This window comes from Mizuhopecten yessoensis, unplaced genomic scaffold (assembly GCF_002113885.1).
Source record: "Mizuhopecten yessoensis strain PY_sf001 unplaced genomic scaffold, ASM211388v2 scaffold9847, whole genome shotgun sequence".
NCBI lineage: Eukaryota > Metazoa > Mollusca > Bivalvia > Pectinida > Pectinidae > Mizuhopecten > Mizuhopecten yessoensis.
The window spans coordinates 3,737,306-3,756,922 of NW_018408252.1; the positions used below are offsets into that span (position 1 = coordinate 3,737,306).

Genomic DNA, 19,617 nt, shown 5'->3' on the forward strand with positions numbered 1-19,617 from the left:
ATGAATATGTAATATATATGGTAAAAGAAACGTAAGTCCTGATTTAGAATTTGCTGAAATTAGTGTTTGCAGTGATTTAAACAATAATCTATATAATAGAGGGTGTAAAACAATATCCGAAGATATTTCTCTATTATGTTAATAAATTGTTTCAATCACTGAAAGGAAAGGAATTTCATTCACTAATAGGGCCCCGAGTTACTGTTTATAGTGATTTTATCTAAAAGGGGCCAAAATGATATGTATTCTCCATATAGAGGGTCCAACTTACTGATTATTGTTCTTATTATTTTGAATAACTCTTTATGAAATTCTCAATGTTTTTTACGCCTAGATATAACAAAAAATGTTTCGATGCTATTATGCTACTATTGTACTTATATTAAGCTATCCTCATCATCTCTAATGTTTTGAGCTTCTTAAAACCTGAATTTCTCATATGTATTTAATATAGAAACTTAAACTTCAATTTAGCTTAAAGGGGTATACTACTCTACAGTACTAGCATGGATTTTTTTCAAAAGAGTTCCAAACTACTTCAATTTTCCTTATCTTTTACCAATAGTATCTTGAACTTTGTTCATTTGAAATTGTTCGCATACAATGCATTGACACTCGTCAAGTGTAGACAATATTAAATACGTGTTTTGAAGGGAGATAACTTCAATACAAGTAAATGATGTAATCTACATAGGTACCATGCACCTTTAATCGAAAACTATGTAAACTATGTATTGTCATTCGGAGCACCTGGGCCGATTAGATCGACCGAGTCACCAGATTAATCTGATTTCAGTAAGGGCTGACGAAGACAAACAATGAGGTCGCCGAAAGCTACCCTGTTGAGAGACACTGTTAAATTGTTTGTTTAATATACATCCAAGTCTTTCATGAAAGGTAGTGTACTCGGGTCGAGGTGTTCCGCATGTATGATTTGTAAGTGCGTTTTGGTCGTATATACAGGTCCATTTAGCATAAGCAGTGACGTGTTTATGTTAAGACGTTCGATGAATAGTTAAATATGTTGTACTCTGCCACCTTCATCAGAACAATAAACCTGTGAGGCGTATGAACCTAATGTAAATTTTCAGTATTTCAGAATTTCTATGGGTCAAATTAAAATTCTATGGGTACAGGACGAGGAGTCGCATGTAGACTTATCACTGCATTTTTGTTGATAGCTTTGTGTCTGTCCCCTGTGATAGTATGTGTATTAATTAAGGATGCATGTCTCACAAAATGACATGTGAAGCGTATGAACCCATAGGTGTAAAGTCCTAGTTTACAATAATATGCCGAAAAAGTAGCTACGCCATAATTAATAATCTTATGTATACTCAGTTGCTATACACTATGATAATAGTTCGATGTACTTCTACAGTGATAATATGTTTGTCCATAGTTTTGGGTCTGCCCCCTGTGATAAAAACCAAATTAAAAAAAATCCCACTGTAAAGTTTTATTCATGTACATAAATTAACCTCTAGATCTAGAATATATAACCGTGGCTCGACTTTGCCGAAATAATGCCGTTGATCGGGTTCAAGGGTTCGAATCCTGATCTGATTATCATTGTACTTTATGCTCAGAGCATTGCTATTTTATTTTTTTCATAAAAGTCCAGCGATACATGTTTTTTTCCAGGAATGTTTTTTAAAGTTATAGTCTTCACAGTGCGCAGTTACAGTTTTTGGCAACGATACTGGGTTCCTATACCCAGCCACAAGCTATATGAATGTGAATGGCGGTTGGTCCCGTGCGTATTGGATCTGTATTGTATTCATTAGCTCTTATTGCCAACTCGTTTGTCATCTCGTCGTTTCGTGTCTATTTATAGATTTGTTTTGTGTGTACATGAACTTCCTGGACCAAATGAAATACCAATTAGTGTGATTACGTCACAAGATTCGCCTGAAAGATTAACTATGAATAGTATATAATAAAACTCCTATTTCATACGGGGGCCTGTATCGCTTTGGATTAAGGAAGAAAATATACACAAGAATTGCACACTACCTGGTATAATAAATCGTAGGGGTATTTAAAAAAAAAATAACGTACTAAAAAACAGGCCCCTGTGATTTCTATGCGATAAGCAATCTCCATGCAATAATACTTACATAAAACGTGAAAAGCAGATCGATTGAAAAGTGTTATATACCAAATGTAGTACATATATGTAGCTTCGTATAACTTCTTCATCTACTTATTTTGAATTGATATGTATTTGAACAGAGGTCGTTAATTTTTGTCATTAACTTAATACTTTAATTACTGCGTGTTGTATACTTTTAATCATAAATGTGCAAAGTTTCTCGAAACAAATTTAACATTAATGGCAATTGAATCTGATTTTTATTGTTTGCAAAATAAATATTAGTTTGTTAGAAAAAAATCGTTTGTCATGTTGTGCTGTTGAAACAAGAGGAGAGAATTATTTGTATATCAAATAACTGTTTATGAGAGGGCGTTTAGTGTGACGGAGGTGCCACAGGGGGCTAGGCAAGTAGAATTTCGATAAAATACAGCAATATGAAAAATCAACAACACCACCATTTTGAATGTGAACTATACAAACCAAGGCATATAAATGCAATATAAATGCGTAAGCAAATGTAATTTCATAATTTATTGTCGAAGGTAAGCATCACTATGTTCACTATCAGGGAAACTGGTTTAAATGATATTTAAGCCAAAAATAATGTTCATAAGTTAATGGAAAAATATTATATATTGCATTCTTTTAAAATGACAAATATTATTTGCTTTTGAGCGCATCTAATGGGATTACGAGGATGCATATTAAAGCAGAAAGTTAAATGTAAATCACCGGAAAAAATTCCTTTCAACATTTTATGGCTACGAGAAATATCCTTAAATCTTGTGAACTATTTTTCAGTATACAAAGTTGAAGGACTGCTGTATACAACATTCGTTTGACTTATAGCTTGAAATTAAAACTACATGTACATAAATTCCCACTGTGATTAGATATAAAAATAATAATATACAACATTTGATATAGCGCCCTATCTAGCTAACATAAGCCACTCTAAAACGCTTTACAGTACACAGACATACACTTTGTACAATTAGATCGAACCTCTTTCATTCAGCTAACACCAACTCGGTTGCCCCACTAAACTGTTTGATTCTCTATCCAACCACCACTAATCTGGTTGTCCCACTTTCCAGTCACCACTAATCTGGCTGTCCCATTATATCCAGCTACAACTAATCTGGTTGTCTCAATATCGAGCTACCACTTATCTGGTTGTCCCTCTATCCGGCCACTACTAATCTGATTGTCACACTATCCAGCTACCACTAATCTGGTTGTCCCTCTATCCGGCCACTACTAATCTGATTGTCACACTATCCAGCTACCACTAATCTGGTTGTCCCACTTTCCAGTCACCACTAATCTGGCTGTCCCACTATATCCAGCTACAACTAATCTGATTGTCCCACTATCCAGGCACCCCTCATCTGGTTGTCCAACTATATCCAGCTAACATTAATCTGGTTGTCTCACTTTATCCAGCCATCACTAATTTAGTTGTCCCACTATATCCAACCACCACTAATCCGGTCGTCCCACTACCGAACCACCACTTATCTGGTTGTCACACTATCCAACTATCACTAATCTGGTTGTCACACTATGCAGTCGTCACTAATCCGGTTGTCCAACCATCGAGCTACTACAAAGCCGGATGTCTCAATATCCAAACTGTGTTTTAGGAGACATATATAACATTGTCGCCGTTATACGACCGTATATATATAAATATAGATTTATACTACCACTTTTGCTGAAGACGAAATTTTAAGGATTAAGGTTACGGATCATTGAAGCCCAACCTCATTTATATATATCGGATTTTGCGCACCGTTAATATTACATTTTTAATTGGAAAAATAAACAACTTGTACTTTATATTTTTCATATCGGCTGGTTCGTACACGGACTTGGATGTGTCTGTTTAATTCTGTAATAACGATTCTAAATAATTTTTAAGAGCTGTTATACCTCGGTCAAGAGGTTGTATCAGTACAAAATTAATTAACAATCGAAGAGTTGTCACTTATGTTGTTGGGGGCTAATATTACGATATCGATCCAAAAATTAATCAATATAAAACAGATCGGTTAATCACTGGAAAAAGTTAACGCGGCATATGGCTTCAAAATCATTTATTTTGTTCAATCCTATTTTTGTTAACATGTTCAAAATAAGTTCTGTTCTGACGTTACAGCTTTATTAAGCATTAATATATTCATACACGTTTCCATGGCGCTGTTACGGGTCATTGTCCATATGTAATTAAGTGATATAAGCACTGTCAGTTTCTACTATATTTACTTACCCATGCAGTCACTGGAACCGTTAAGTACCCGGACAAACTTGATACGTCAATAAAAACATTCCGACGGAACACCCAGGCAAGCATGATCTATGTCAATGAAAACCATGGCTTAGCACGTGAGGAAATGTCAACCATTAAAAATCTACAAATAAACGGCTCGTTGTATATAAAGGTTCTTTAACCGGCAATATGTTAGTATTGTTAATAAATACTTTGCATAGAGAGTTTTGATAAATATTTGTAAAATTATATATTATATATAATACTACTGACGGACAGGCGCGGGCGCGGTTGACAGATGTCATTTGCTGCAACTTTTAATACATCAGAGTACGCAAACATTTATTATTAATTTTGATGACAAAACATTAATTATTTGACTAAAATAAAATAAAACTGTTGCGTGCCCCTCTTTTCAGCATGTGAATATTTTGTATATGATAACATCAAGGTCGTATCTATATATATAGGTTTAAATAGTCAAATTGGGGATGTGCATTATCTTTTAAATATATATACGATGTAAATATAACATAAATCTTATATTAAAATAATTGTTTAAGAAATAAAGACTAAAGGTAAAATAGAAATAGTTTTATAAATACAATTCACATATGTCATGCAGGTCATCGACATTTGACCTACTTCCTATTCAGAAAAAAACAGGTCAGAATACTCCCCTCCCATTTATACTTAAAACACGTACTGCTTCTACTAATCTTCCTTTCAATCTTATACCTTTCTTCATCTCGTAGTCAAACAAACAAATGATTAAGAACAGACTCTCCCCCTCCCTGAATTCGGATTTGACAGCTTGCAGCTACGTAATGTATTCCTCTATCTTTTCAACCGTAAACAACAATTTGTACTTTATGGAATATTGTGCATTAAATCAATTGACGTTCTGATGACATTGCAAAATGTACGTAAATGCGTGGGTTGACTTTAGTCTAAATTTGAAATCATGAACCATGCAAAATCGTGACCTAGCAAAAAAGATGTCCGGTTTTCAGCTAGTGTCGACCCACATCGAGATGTGTGTAAGCTACAATACTTGTTTACTGTCGGAGGTGGGTGTGTGCAGATACCAGCATCTGATTGGTAGATCTACTGGCGCGCCCCTCTCGGTGCCCCGCCGAAAACGAGACTCATCACGTCATATGTCAAGGACGGCCTATTTATAAGCGTCGAACAAAACAAACTCCGGGACGGGTGTACACATAGACTGTGTTTATGTTTTAAACGTGAGAGGATCTTAAGTTCTGAGGATGAAACCACGGCCAAAAGTATACATCACATATCATATCCCACAGAAAGGGATTGATACTTTACTCAAAGCCTGCAATGTAGCGATTTGGGATGGAAATCAGGCTGTACCCAGAGGTGAACTTGTCAGCATGGTGAAGGGTGTTGATGCAATTTGGTGTACAGCCGAGGATAAAATCGACCGAGAGTTACTTGAATCGGCAGGTAAGATCAGTTTTTATAAACTATTTATGATCATTTATGTTTATATCACGAGTTGTTCACTGTGGTATGTAATTACAGATCAGTGGTAGAGGAAGTCACAGCGAAAATGCGGTCTATTACACCTGGTAGGCCTACAGTATATTTAGTAGAATCTAGGTCGAAAGCTGTTTTCCAGAAAAAAAATCTGTAACTCGACATAGTTACGTATGGTCATTCATATGTTGGTCGTGAATAGTCTCATGCAGAGAATTAAGAGAAATCGTCAGCCCTACCTGTACTGGATATATCATATTTGACATTTAATCATCATTCGACATGCATGGCTTACCTACTTATAAGCTTCAACAGGCAAATCATTATCAATATATTATATTTAAAAGTCAACCTCCCTTATATAGAAAGGAATTATATAGATAATCTAATTTGAATAAAGTTAAGAATTATTATTAAAAATCAATATGGCTGCCACACCAAACTGTATATCAAATTTAATAATGCGTTTCGTAATTAGGCATTAAACAATCCCTGTCACAAAAGAATCCTCCTCCAATATTTCTCAAACGTAATTGAGGTACATGCACACTAAATTTCAGAAAAAACCCATTCAATAACTGATGACAAACTCAAGTTTTATATGTTCATTTTCCAAGCTAAATGAAAGTCACAATTAAGAAAAAAAAAATTGTAAATATCATAAGGTTGGATGTCCATGGATATGCATTTGTCGAGAGAAATGTGAGAAAATGCTTAAAATCTCGAGAATGATGACATGTATTTTGATTGGATATTTTACAATAATCCATCAAGCTAACAAGCCTTTTGATACAAGTCAAGCCATATTACCTGAGTGAGAACCTGTAGTGAATGGTGTTAAATCTCACCTGCTTTGCATGCTTTTTTCCTACCTAAGTCAGCCTTGTTCGCTTTGTGCTCAGTTGTGATTTATTCAGGGGAAATATATGCCATTATTCTGGAGATTTGACACATTTTCTTACAATTTTCTCGACAAATGCATCTCCATGGACATCCAACCCTATGATATTTACAAGTTTAAATGTGTTTTTTCTGAATTGTGACTTTTATTTAGTTTGGAAATGTACATATATAAAGTGAGTTTTTCATCAGTTGTTGAATGTTTTTTTCTGAAATTTACCTCAATTATGATTGAAAAATATTGGAGGATTTTTATTTTGTGACAGGTTATTGAATTTGATATGCAGTTTGGTATGGCAGCCCTATTGGAATGTCGTTAGCATTCACATTACGTGCACAAGCGTCTAAGTTTGTAAAGTTCAAATATACTGATTTGACACAGGTATTTAGGTTTATCTATATATATTTATATGTCCTTGTGAAGTAAGTAAATATAGAAAAAATAAGATCTAACGACCGACTAAACAACTATTTATGTAGATGTATATAAATAAATAGATGTATTTTTCATGGTTGGAATTTGAAAATAACTAAAAATTAAAGTAGGGGACAAATTGAAATAAAAGAGAGTCTTGAATTATTATTTTTCTCTTTATTTCCCCCGAATCGAAGATTCACAAACAGAACAATACATATATGCATTCATTGAAGATTGACAAAGTAACGTACATAATATATGTCCGTGTCCTAGACATTGTATTATTTTTCTTTTAAATGAAAATAAGTCTCATGGTAGACCTATATATATATATTACGACGATATAGATACTTAATCGTATCTTGTGAGCAGGTATTGATTGTTCCGTCATTGGTTTGTGAGAGTAACGTCATCATTTTTTGAGAAAACGACGTAATTTTCTCACACAAACCAATGACGTAACAATCAATACCTGCTCCCAAGAGAAGATAACTCTGCAATACGCAAAGACGGAATTCTTGTCTATATATATAGCGTCACTTAGTGGTTGTAATTTTTTGACTATATAGGGCTTTAACGCATATAGTTAGAAGGTTTGCTCAATCAGTTTCTGGTGTATTTATTTCGACATCTTCTGATTTACTCTATCTATATAATAGTTTGGATGATATTTGCTAATATTACTTCACTCCGCACCTTTATAAATCCGTCTGTCTAACATTGACTAACGTCTTCTTTAGCGATGGTTGAACCGGGAAGTGTGGTACATGTAAGTGTTAGCTTATAGAGTCGGTCAAAGGAGATACGATTGTTCCTTATCCCCTCTTTATATATTTTAAGTTGAAGTCAACACAATAAGGATACTTAGCTGGATCTACGAAGTAAAAGTTAAAAAAAAAAAAATGCAGTGTTCGCGACCACAGGTAGACACAAGCACATAGATGCAAGAAGGTAATGTTTCAAAGGGATATATATATGATTAAAATATGTTAATCAATAACTATGAAAATAAGGAATATCAATAAATATCCTATTTTGTTAAAATTGCCGGACATTTAATTAGTTTAGCTATTGTGACATAGACAGTGAAACTGATGGCTATATATAGATGTCTACAATGGATTGATTTTGTTTCTTTTATGATATTAACTTTTTTTTATATATATATTCAAAAGCACCACACGAACATGTAACATCTGATAAACTTAAACAGACTCGGTCTTGCATATAATATGATAGCCGTCATCGAAATAATTTATACAATCACGCAGTGGAATACTGCAGGTCTGTTATTTTCCCATCCTCAAATTCAAATGGTTACACTCACTCCCGCGCAGATAACGTGAGAGAACGTACCCATGGAATTTCGAAGATATTCTTCCCCCTAACATGTACAAATACATGCATTCTTCAAATGACTTGACCTCACTGTTTTAACTGCATTCATTCCTCAGAAACCGCTAAAATATTTTACCACAATACAGTTTTAATTGTTTCATCCGACTCATTCCCACTGTTTGTATGTGTACAGTGTTTTGAAACGTAACGGATTCAAATTTAGAATCCGTGTTTTGAGATAACATGCAAATTTCTATCGAAAACACGCGTCCGATATTTACCACTGTTTAAATATATTTATTCATTAAAATGTATAAGGTAATGGGTTAAATTAAGCACTTCTGTCGTGTATACTGATAAAATGTTACTACGTTAAATAATGTGAACATTTTTTTCAAAGAATAAACCAGAAACACATCAATCACATGATCAGTGTATTTGCAAATCATTACGTAGTTTAATGTAGTGTGTAGTCATTGAAACCTTATCATGTTTACTAAACATTTCAGCGTTTTAAGTGGAGTTATTAAGTTTTATTTACATTTTAATTAAAAACACCGAAGTGTTTTTTTTACAGATTTTTTAACACTGATATATCATATATGCCTAGGCATACATCACATGGATAAATAAATTTACACCATCGGTTTAAAGACGTTTTGAAAATGCTTTAAAAGTCGTTACCGACGAAATCATTACGGCCAGCACGTTACCGACGAAATCATTACGGCAAGCACGGTATGTTTGAACAATTTATTTCATCCCTCAGCGGGCGGTAAAGATCTACCTTTCACCGACTGAAGAGTACATACAGTTTACGTAGTTTTATATTTCACCAGTAGACGTCTGTTTACTTTCCTAGATACGTTGGTGTTTCTTAAACGATTCAATTAATTTGGACATCGCTTAAGTTTCTTTTCTTTTCATTTTTCGATTACAGTTGTCAATATCACATTGCGTCAATAAAATTCTGTAATATTTTTTACAAGTTCAACATTAGCATATGTACTGAGGACAAAATATGAACTCAAAATTTACTCCAAAAGTCAAGAACAGGGCCGGGGCGAGATGATAGCCGAACAAAAGTAGATCAAATCGCGAAAACTCATAATCTATATTTCACCACATTTTGCTTTTGGTATGGTCTAAGGGTGATTAATGTACATATTTAATATGTATATATATAAGTATCCCTTATTTGATCTTTACTTTTTTCCTTGTCTGACATTTTGCCGCAGGGGCCTGATCTATATCGGTTTCTAATGACATTGCATCATTCGGATGACGTCATTGGTGAAACCTATAAGATGACGCAACTTTAGTACGTGATCAGCGACCGTGGCGCGTACAATGAGCTTTTGTACCAAGCGACTTATCCCTATTATACTAAGTACAAAAATGTACTACTCCTTCTAGTACTTAGTATACTTTAGTGTATAATAGACGTTGTCCTGATATCTCAAAACACCCGTCTATTTATTTCAAATCTAGGACAAAAATTGGAACGTCTGTTATTTAAACAGTGAAACCAGAATTGTACATGTGACGTCAATTCTAAAATGTTTACACCGACGCTTTGCCACCCGAGGCCACCTTAGTTTTGAATTACATTGCCAGCGAGCTGGAATGATGTGCTCGAAACAGAATAAAGTATAAAGTATTACGCCCAAACATCTAAGATTATATTCCTTGATGTGTGAATCCATGAAAGAGACGCACTTTTCAGTTGGCTGATCCTGAAAAACACTGCAATTTCAAAAAGGTAATCCTTATCCCCTGACTGATATTATCGTAACACACTGGATATTAAATCGAAAGAATTTTGTTTAACATTAAAATAATAATTTCCAGCAAATCTTCATTTGTTAAATTGTTAATTCTGTTTTTATGACTAACCGCTCTCTATAGCGTGTATCTCTGACTGCTTATATGAATGCTTCAACTGAAAACGGTAAAAATGAACGATTAATGGTTGATTTGGACCTAACATAGCAAAAGTAATCGGAGATAATATGCTGTATGAAACACAGGTAAACATCGGGTATTCACATGCAGGTTTAATGAAACAGTATGTAATTGACTTGCCATTGTTTCATAAAACAACACCTGCCTTTTGTTGGTAAATATCTTTGCACTCAGTGAAAACAGCCCTCTCTAAAGCACTCGGTGCCGTTGCATCATACTTTTCGTGACGTCCCTTGTTAGATTTGCTGATGCAACTCCACGCCTGGTCCGCGCTAGCCGATCAGCACACACCACGTTTTCATCACGCGGCGTAAATGTCATAACGAATGATATACGTCTGGAAAATTGCCAAACATCAGGTCATTCTTTTCGACCGGGTGAATATTCCGGCGACTAGGTCGTGGCCCGTATTCACGAAACCGTTTTCATACTCAAGCATGGATTTTGTGCTCATACCGTATTTCTTGTTCCTGTTATAGATTAAACACAATATTTTGTCAGTGATTTGGAAAATTTCTGAAGAGACTTAAAGTCGAATACTATTTTCAATGTTAACATATTACTTTTTGATCGTTTGACATGATTTTATTAAGTGAGTTATAAGAAAGCTTGCATTGATCACGAGAATATGAATTCCTGATCAAGGTGAAGGGAGACTACTCGGGAAAATTTAAGTAACTCCTAGGACTCTCATGATCAATTATCGCTCAGCACTATCCACATGCACGCTATACAGAGGCTGGAAACGATAGATATGGTAAAAATATGAATAATAAATAAATAATTACACAATTATACATTATTGTATTGCTGCATATATGTGAAATTTTGTATTTGTTTAAATATTTTTCACATTTATGCAATATCTGTCGTTGTTAGCTGCTGTGACATATCGGTACCTTAAAGTTGTTATACTGATCTTATATTATTTCGCCTACAATCAAACATACATTTATCAGAGACTATAGAAAACCCCAAAGGACAGCAGCTTCCAATGTGCTTGGTTTGCTACGCGGTGCACATGTTTAAATAATTCAACACCACCTACCTAGGCAGTATTCTGGCGAGTAAACGCACACAGTGCACAACAAACTGTGTATATCGATTAGTGTAGTTTCAGATGGACGTGTTAAAATACAGCTAAGGCGAACCAGGAAAGGTCATTTCAAGGAGACTGACGTACGTGACTTTAAGCATACGTAAACGAGAATTAATGTGACTTGCAAAGTATCAATATATATGTGTTAGCGTTTTTGAGCGTATATACTTTGAAGTATCTAAACGAGTGTCTGTTAGATTTCATTGGTTGATAACATTGAAAACCATGTTTTTCTAAATTGCGGTTCTTGTCAGATAATATGAAAAAGCGCCACCCTGGAAATGTTTATGTGTGTACGTGTGCTAGCTAGAGGGCATGCATTCTAATTTTGCAAGAGCAACTTAAAAGAAAAACCGAAAAATAACAATTGATTCTTAGTTGTTATTTTCTGTTGCGGTTTGAGCTCGGTATACCTTGTGATATAAATGTTAATATTCGAGTTAAATTTAGCGGACTGAAAGCTATTTTCTCCGAAAAATACCGATGATTACCGACTTTTGAAGTCATCTAAAAATATAAAAACAACAAATGTACTTTCAAGGTTGAATCGCACACAATAACACATGAGCATTTCTTATTTTCTGTATTCTTTTACTTAAAAGGGTTTGCAGGGTGAGTTGTTTGATAAATTTGCCCTCCGCTGTGGGAAATATGAAACCCCGATATACACCCATGTTACATGCCTAAAACCTGAATATTACTAATACATGTATACATGTACTATCATCGGTCAGGTTTTTCCACGGATTAGGATAATTTGTTTGAATTCGAATACCTCTTCGCTTGGATTCCTTTTGGCTATGATACATTTGAGCGGTTATCAGATATGGGGCTATGAACGCGTGTTATTAGCGAATAATTTATGAGGTTTACCTAATTCTGATTCATTCGTTGTCAAAATAAGAAATATTTATCACATGTTTTCGCATGTATATACGACAGCTTTTAGCATTTTGTATAATTATAATTCCTCTGTAAACGCGCTTGGTATGTAAATATCATACGACCAAGTCAAACTATTGTTATGATTGAACTGTGGATCGTGTAACGGGTGACAGCCTAGGAGGTACATAGCATCATAATTGAATAAGACCAGAACTCGGGTCGTAAGGGCGCGGTATTTGGGTCGTTGAACTAGAGCACAGGGACACGATAACAAAGACACGAATCAACACCAAACAGAAAACACAACTTTCAATTACGTCATTGATTTCAGGTGTCGATCTGTGTTATAGATGTTCATATACATATAGGATCTTCATGAGTTTCCATTTCATATGAGATTTATGAAACGAGTCTTAAGAATATTTAGCGAGCTTCTGGCGAGCTAAAACCAAAAATTCGTGACGAGTTTCATGAATTAAATATAAAATGAAAACGAGTGTTAGATCCTTTTTATCACATAATCAAGATTTGTGGCATTTATTTGTGTAAAACGACAATTTTTATGCAACTTTGAAATGTAAAAGCCGCCATTTTGGCTCTAGTGCGTAAGTCTGTGACGTCATGTACTTGTCCTAGCGTGACGTCACAATTGAAACAATTGAAACTTACAACCAATCACAGGGCTGGTGGGTCATATTGCATGGGTTAATACGCAAAAAAATATAACATGGGTATATTCACTGGATAACACGGTGCATAATGTGATAAAAATAATTAAAACAAATACCATACAATTGTCAGATATAATGGAAATACGAAATATGTTGATGCTTTGATAATAAATAATCAGGTCCCTGTGTAACTGTGTACATTAAAGTGCAGAACACCTCGGCGAATTTGATCAAACATTTTGAACCGATTACCCTGACCTTAGCTGTTACCATGCGAACAACCAATCGTGAATCGTCGGCCCTTTCCGTAAACGAGTATTTTCTCGTTTACGGAAAGTGCCGACGGTTCCCGATTGTGTCGCTTATGCTCTGTGCAGAGAGCGTAAGTGAGCGTAAACCCTGGAGTATGGATGGGCTACGTCGTACTTTACTGTGATTTCAATAATGGCAGACTACGTTAACCATGGCACAAAAATAATAATAATAAAACATTGAAATGTTTAACGACTTTGTCCCTATTTTGTAAACTAAATTATATACCCTTTGATTTTCGATTAAATATGCGGTCAAAATGGAGAACATATCCTTTCTTTAAATTATATTCTATTTTTCAACATGATACATTTTATTATTGCAGGAAGTCATACAAACAATTTTTTTTTAAAAAAGGCCACCTCATTCCCGCGAAATACGTGTTGTCGTGTTGTCAATTTCTCGGAAAAAAACTCCCAGGTTCTAATGATCAAGAAATGTTTTGCCTAGACTATGAAATCCGGATATAGGTTACCGGACTGCGGTTACCTGTTTATAGTGCACCACGTACAGATTTATTACGAACAGGACACTGACAATACCAATTCCCGGAAGCCCCAATCCTGACTGTACCTGGTAATGTTTAGATTAACAGACACTTGAATCAGGATGTTCAAAATGACGTCAAAGTTCAAATTAAAATTGAAATTCAGTACAAACAACATACGTCAAACTTGGCAAAGTAATTGAAGCGAATCGTCAGTAACGAGGCCGGACCAGGAACACTTGCTCTGCTTTTAGTTTCCTTCTCGAAATATGATAACTAATTGATAGAAGTAGACAGAGAGATAATTTGGTGACATGTTCTTGCTTAAATAGGTGTATTTGCATGAACTATTCATTTTGAGTTAAACTATAGATTAACGAAAAGTTAAGCCGACCAGCCTTGAAAGAATCGGACCTCAGTCGCATGCTGGAGATAAGTGTTGTTCAAGCCTTGTTAGGTTGACGACAAACAACAATGAAAAGGCAAAACCTTGACACAGTAACAGGACAACCAACCAAGTCCTATTAGTCTGACAACAGGCTAACCATTTACCGAGAGAGACAGTCACGCCACTGAAAATAGAAAACAAAAACCGGTACAGAGAGTCAGGTTTTGTAATGGGAGACACGTGTACGAATCCATTTCGGTATATGGATTACGTAAGCCCCACCCGCTGCCCTCTTAAGTCGCTCATACGTATATGTCTCGTCAGTAATCACAAGGAAAAAGTTAAGAAAAGAAAACCCAGTTTGAACCGTCAATATACGGATATAAGGTAGCAACACATTGGTCGCCACATGATCCACAACCACCCCCGAACCTGCAAAGGATAATGCTCGCCCGGGTGTAGTGTGTAGAGGACAGTGACGCCAAACACGTATCATATAATTAGTGAATAATTTCTGCTCGGCCATCCGAGGGCATCTCTCCTTTGTGATCTGATATTGATGACGTCATCACCAATTCACACGGACCTGTTGATAATTATAAGACCGAGCGTATTTTGAGACTTTACTAGACGTGTGGGAGGTTTGTTATAACACATGGCAAAAATAGAATTGATTTACAAAACGACACACAGTTTATTTATTTATTCAGTTATATGCAATTCAATCGGTGGTGGTGATTTTCTTTCGGAGTGTGTGTGTGGGGGGCAGAGGGGTCCAGTTTCGATCAGGTGTTCAGGTGTTGATCTAAAACTTTTCATATCACTTTCGAGTACGCACCAGAAAAGAAAAAACACAAAGACACACACGGTCTTGTAACCTACCTACACTGTATCTAGTGCATTCTTGCAGGACTAGGTGCAGTGTTGTATATGTAAGTTGGCACTTACATTGTTAAGTTAGGTTTGGCTATCGGACAACTCGGTCAACATCCTGAAACTTGTTTTGTTATTTAAAGTGCTGGTACAAGGACGTTTATGTATACTTTCTGTGTATATAAAGTAGTTTCTGGGTTGCATAGTTAAATGCATGTAAATATATTTATATATACGTCACTGTAATACTTATTTTTAGGCTGGACGGGTGACACTATGGTGGGTAATCTCTACCTAACGTTTTCGTTCCAAACAATGATAGTAAGGGACGACAACTCCGCGTAAAGATATTGCATGGCGGGTACATGTATCATAACAGGAAACACATTCCCCTTCGAATTTCGTGACTTCGTCTACATTGTTTTCCATGGCTCATGTTGTCTTCCCTGTTGTTTTGGTGTCGTTTCGGTCCATGTTACTGTAATTGCATACATGTATATTGTTTGTTACCGCTATTGTCTATGATTTTGTTTGAAGAAAACTGGTCAAATTGTGCTATCTTGTCCAAATTAAGACTGCAAGTATTATCTGTAATAGATGAGTTTGGGCTTAGCTCTATTGTGCATCAAATGCTTAGCAAATAATTACGAAAGTTTAGAGTACCTTGGTGTTAAGTTAACAACGATTGGATTGAAACCTATGACAACGGTGTACATGTTTAGGTGTTTCGATGACAACTGTTGCTTTGCCACATGCTTTTGTACATATACTAAATAAATGTCCAGTGCCAACTCTTCATTTGTTAATACCCACAATCACATTTAAATTGAACAGAAGTATTTGCGGATTAAATTAATCTATTTCAATTGGTTTAATTTGTATTCATCAAGTTTTAATAATGATGTTATGAGTTACAGTTTATTAGCTCACCTGCCCGAAAGGCAAGTGATCTTATGCCATGGTGCGGCGTCCTTCGTCCGTCCGTCGTCCGTCTGTCCGGCGTCAACTTTTTACTTTAAACAACTTCTTTTCAGTAACCAAAAGGCCTAGGATGATGATATTTGGCCAGTAGCATGCTGAGATCAAGGGTTACCAAGTTTGTTCAAATAAATGACCTTGACTTACTTTCAAGGTCACAGGGGTCAAATATGTTAAAATCTTCAAACAACTTCTTATCAATAACCTAAAGGCCCAGGGGAATTAATATTGGGCCTGTAGCATGCTGGGATGAAGGCTACCAAGTTTGTTCAAATGAATGACCTTGACCAACTTTGAAGGTCACTGGGGTAAGATGTCTTAAATTCTTCAAACAACTTCTTCTCAATAACCAAAAAGCCCAGGGTACTGATATTGGGCCTGTAGCATGCTGGGATGAAGATCTACCAAGTTTTTCCAAATGAATGACCTTGACCAACTTTGAAGGTCACTGGGGTAAGATGTGTTAAATTCTTCAAACAACTTCTTCTCAATAACCAAATGGCCCAGGGGAATTAATATTGGGCCTGTAGCATGCTGGGATGAAGGCTACCAAGTTTGTTCAAATGAATGACCTTGACCAACTTTGAATGTCACTGGGGTAAGATGTCTTAAAATCTTCAAACAACTTCTTCTCAATAACCAAAAGGCCCAGGGGAATTAATATTGGGCCTGTAGCATGCTGGGATGAAGATCTACCAAGTTTGTTCAAATGAATGACCTTGACCAACTTTGAAGGTCACTGTGGTAAGATGTCTTAAAATCTTCAAACAACTTCTTCTCAATAACCAAAATGCCCAGGGTACTGATATTTGCCTGTAGCATGCTGGGATGAAGGGCTACCAGGTTTGTTCAAATGAATTACGTTGAGCCACTTTCAAGGTCACTGGGGTAAGATGTCTTAAAATCTTCAAACAACTTCTTCTCAATAACCAAAAGGCCCAGGGTACTGATATTGGGCCTGTAGCATGCTGGGATGAAGATCTACCAAGTTTGTTCAAATGAATGACGTTGACCCACTTTCAAGGTCACTGGGGTAAGATGTCTTTAAAATCTTCAAACCACTTCTTCTCAATAACCAAAATGCCCAGGGTACTGATATTTGCCTGTAGCATGCTGGGATGAAGGGCTACCAGGTTTGTTCAAATGAATAACGTTGAGCCACTTTCAAGGTCACTGGGGTCAGATGTCTTAAAATCTTCAAACAACTTCTTCTCAATAACCAAAAGGCCCAGGGTACTGATATTGAGCCTGTAGCATGCTGGGATGAAGGGCCACCAAGTTCATTCAAATGAATGACCTTGACCAACTTTGAAGGTCACTGGTAAGATGTCTTAAAATCTTCAAACAACTTCTTCTCAATAACCAAAAGGCACAGGGTACTGATATTAGGCCTGTAGCATGCTGGGATGTAGGGCTACAAAGTTTGAATGACCTTGACCAATTTTCAAAGTCACAGGGGTCAAATGTCTTTAAAATCTTCAAACAACTTCTTCTCAATAACCAAAAGGCCCAGGGAACTGATATTGAGCCTGTAGCATGCTGGGATGAAGGGCTACCAAGTTCATTCAAATGAATGACATTGACCAATTTTCAAGGTCACATGGGTCAAATGTCTTAAAATCTTCAAACAACTTCTTTTCAATAACCAAAAGGCCCAGGGTACTGCTATTTGGCCAGTAGCATGCTGTGATAAAGGGCTTCCAAGTTTGTTGAAATGAATGACCTTCATCCATTTTCAAGGTCACTGGGGTCAATTATCTTAAAAAGTCTTCAAACAACATCTTCTGAATAACTGAGAGACCTAGGATGATGCTATTTGGCCAGTAGCATGTTGTGATGAAGGGCTACCAAGTTTGTTCAAATGAATGACCGTGACCAACTTTGAAGGTCACAGGGGTCAAATGTCTTTAAATCTTCAAACCACTTCTTCTTAATAATCAAAAGGCCCAGGGTACTGGTATTGGGCCTGTAGCAGGCAGGGATGAATGACCTTGACCCACTATCAAGGTCACTGGGGTCAGATGTTTTAAAATCTTCAAACGACTTCTTCTCAATAACCAAAAGGCCCAGGGTACTGATATTGGGCCTGTAGCATACTGGGATGAAGGGCTACCAAGTTTGTTCAAATGAATGACCTTGACCCACTTTCAACCTAATGTCCTTGTTCGACATTCTAGGACACAGGCTTCATGTTTAAATCTTTAAATAGATTCTTATGAATCAAACACTGATATTCTGCCTGTAGCTGTATTTTAGTCCACTTTTAAGATTACAAGTGTGAGATTAATACCAGGTGAGCGATGTAGGCCCATTGGGCCTCTTGCACGTACTGTAAAATCATAAATTTTCGTGGGACATTAAATTTCGTTTATTTCGTGGATAACAAAAATGCACAAAATTAAATCCGCACGAAAAAATAAACTTGGTATAATATAGGTAGGTGAAAATAAGAAATCAGTGAAATATAATGCCTTTGAAACAGGCTAGTATATGAAAACCACGAAATTTTAACCCCACACAAATAAATGATTCTACAGGACGGGTTTTTACGTCCTTTAAAAAAAAACTCCGATGCTGACCTTAGTTGACCCCTACATGGTAACATGAAAACAACCCGCTGCTTGACCGCTCGTGGTGAAAAGTGTATAATGAACGACAGACACATGTGTTTGATCGGATTTAACTGGATTAAAGAATCATAAACATTTATTGTATACACGGGGAATTCATTTTTGCCTTATTTCGAGATAATGTGTTTACTGAAAATTGGAAATGTATTGCGAATATTTTAACCTATCCGTTTACGATCTCACGCTCTCGATTTCGGGATAAAAGTAATGTCTGGTTTTTAGCTCACCTGGCACGAAGTGCCAAGTGAGCTTATGCCGTGGCGCGGCGTCCGTCGTCCGTCCGTCCGTCGTCCGTCCGTCCGTCCGTCCGTCCGTCCGTCCGTCCGTCCGTCCGTCAGTCCGTCGTCCGGCGTCAATATTTTACTTTAAACGACTTCTTCTTAATAACCGAAAGGCCTAGGGTGTCAATATTTGGCCAGAAGCAAACTTGGATGAAGGGCTACAAAGTTTGTTCAAATAAATGACCTTCACCTATTTTCAAGGTCACAGGGGTCAAATATGTCAAAAACTTTAAACATCTTCTTCTCAATAACCAAAATGCCCAGGGAGATGATATTTGGCCAGTAGCATGCTTGGGTGAAGGGCTACCAAGTTTGTTCAAATGAATGACCTTCAATTATATTCAAGGTCACAGGGGTCAATTGTATTAAAAAACCTTTAAACAACTTCTTCTGAATAACCAAAATGCTCAGGGTGATGATATTTAGCCAGTAGCATGCTGAGATGAAGTGCTACAAAGTTTGTTCAAATGAATGACCTTCACCCATATTCAAGGTCACAGGGGTCAAATATGTTAAAAA

General features: G+C 36.2%; 1 protein-coding gene across 1 annotated transcript in view; it reads left to right on the plus strand.

Moving 5' to 3' along the window:
• Positions 1-5,525: 5,525 nt before the first annotated feature.
• Positions 5,526-19,617, plus strand: part of LOC110458929 (glyoxylate reductase/hydroxypyruvate reductase-like) — a 24,410-nt gene continuing 10,318 nt past the window's right edge. The window contains exon 1 of the mRNA XM_021510910.1: positions 5,526-5,840. Within this exon, the coding sequence (XP_021366585.1) occupies positions 5,639-5,840 (202 nt within the window). The 5' untranslated portion in view covers positions 5,526-5,638. The remainder of the gene's footprint in view (positions 5,841-19,617) is intronic.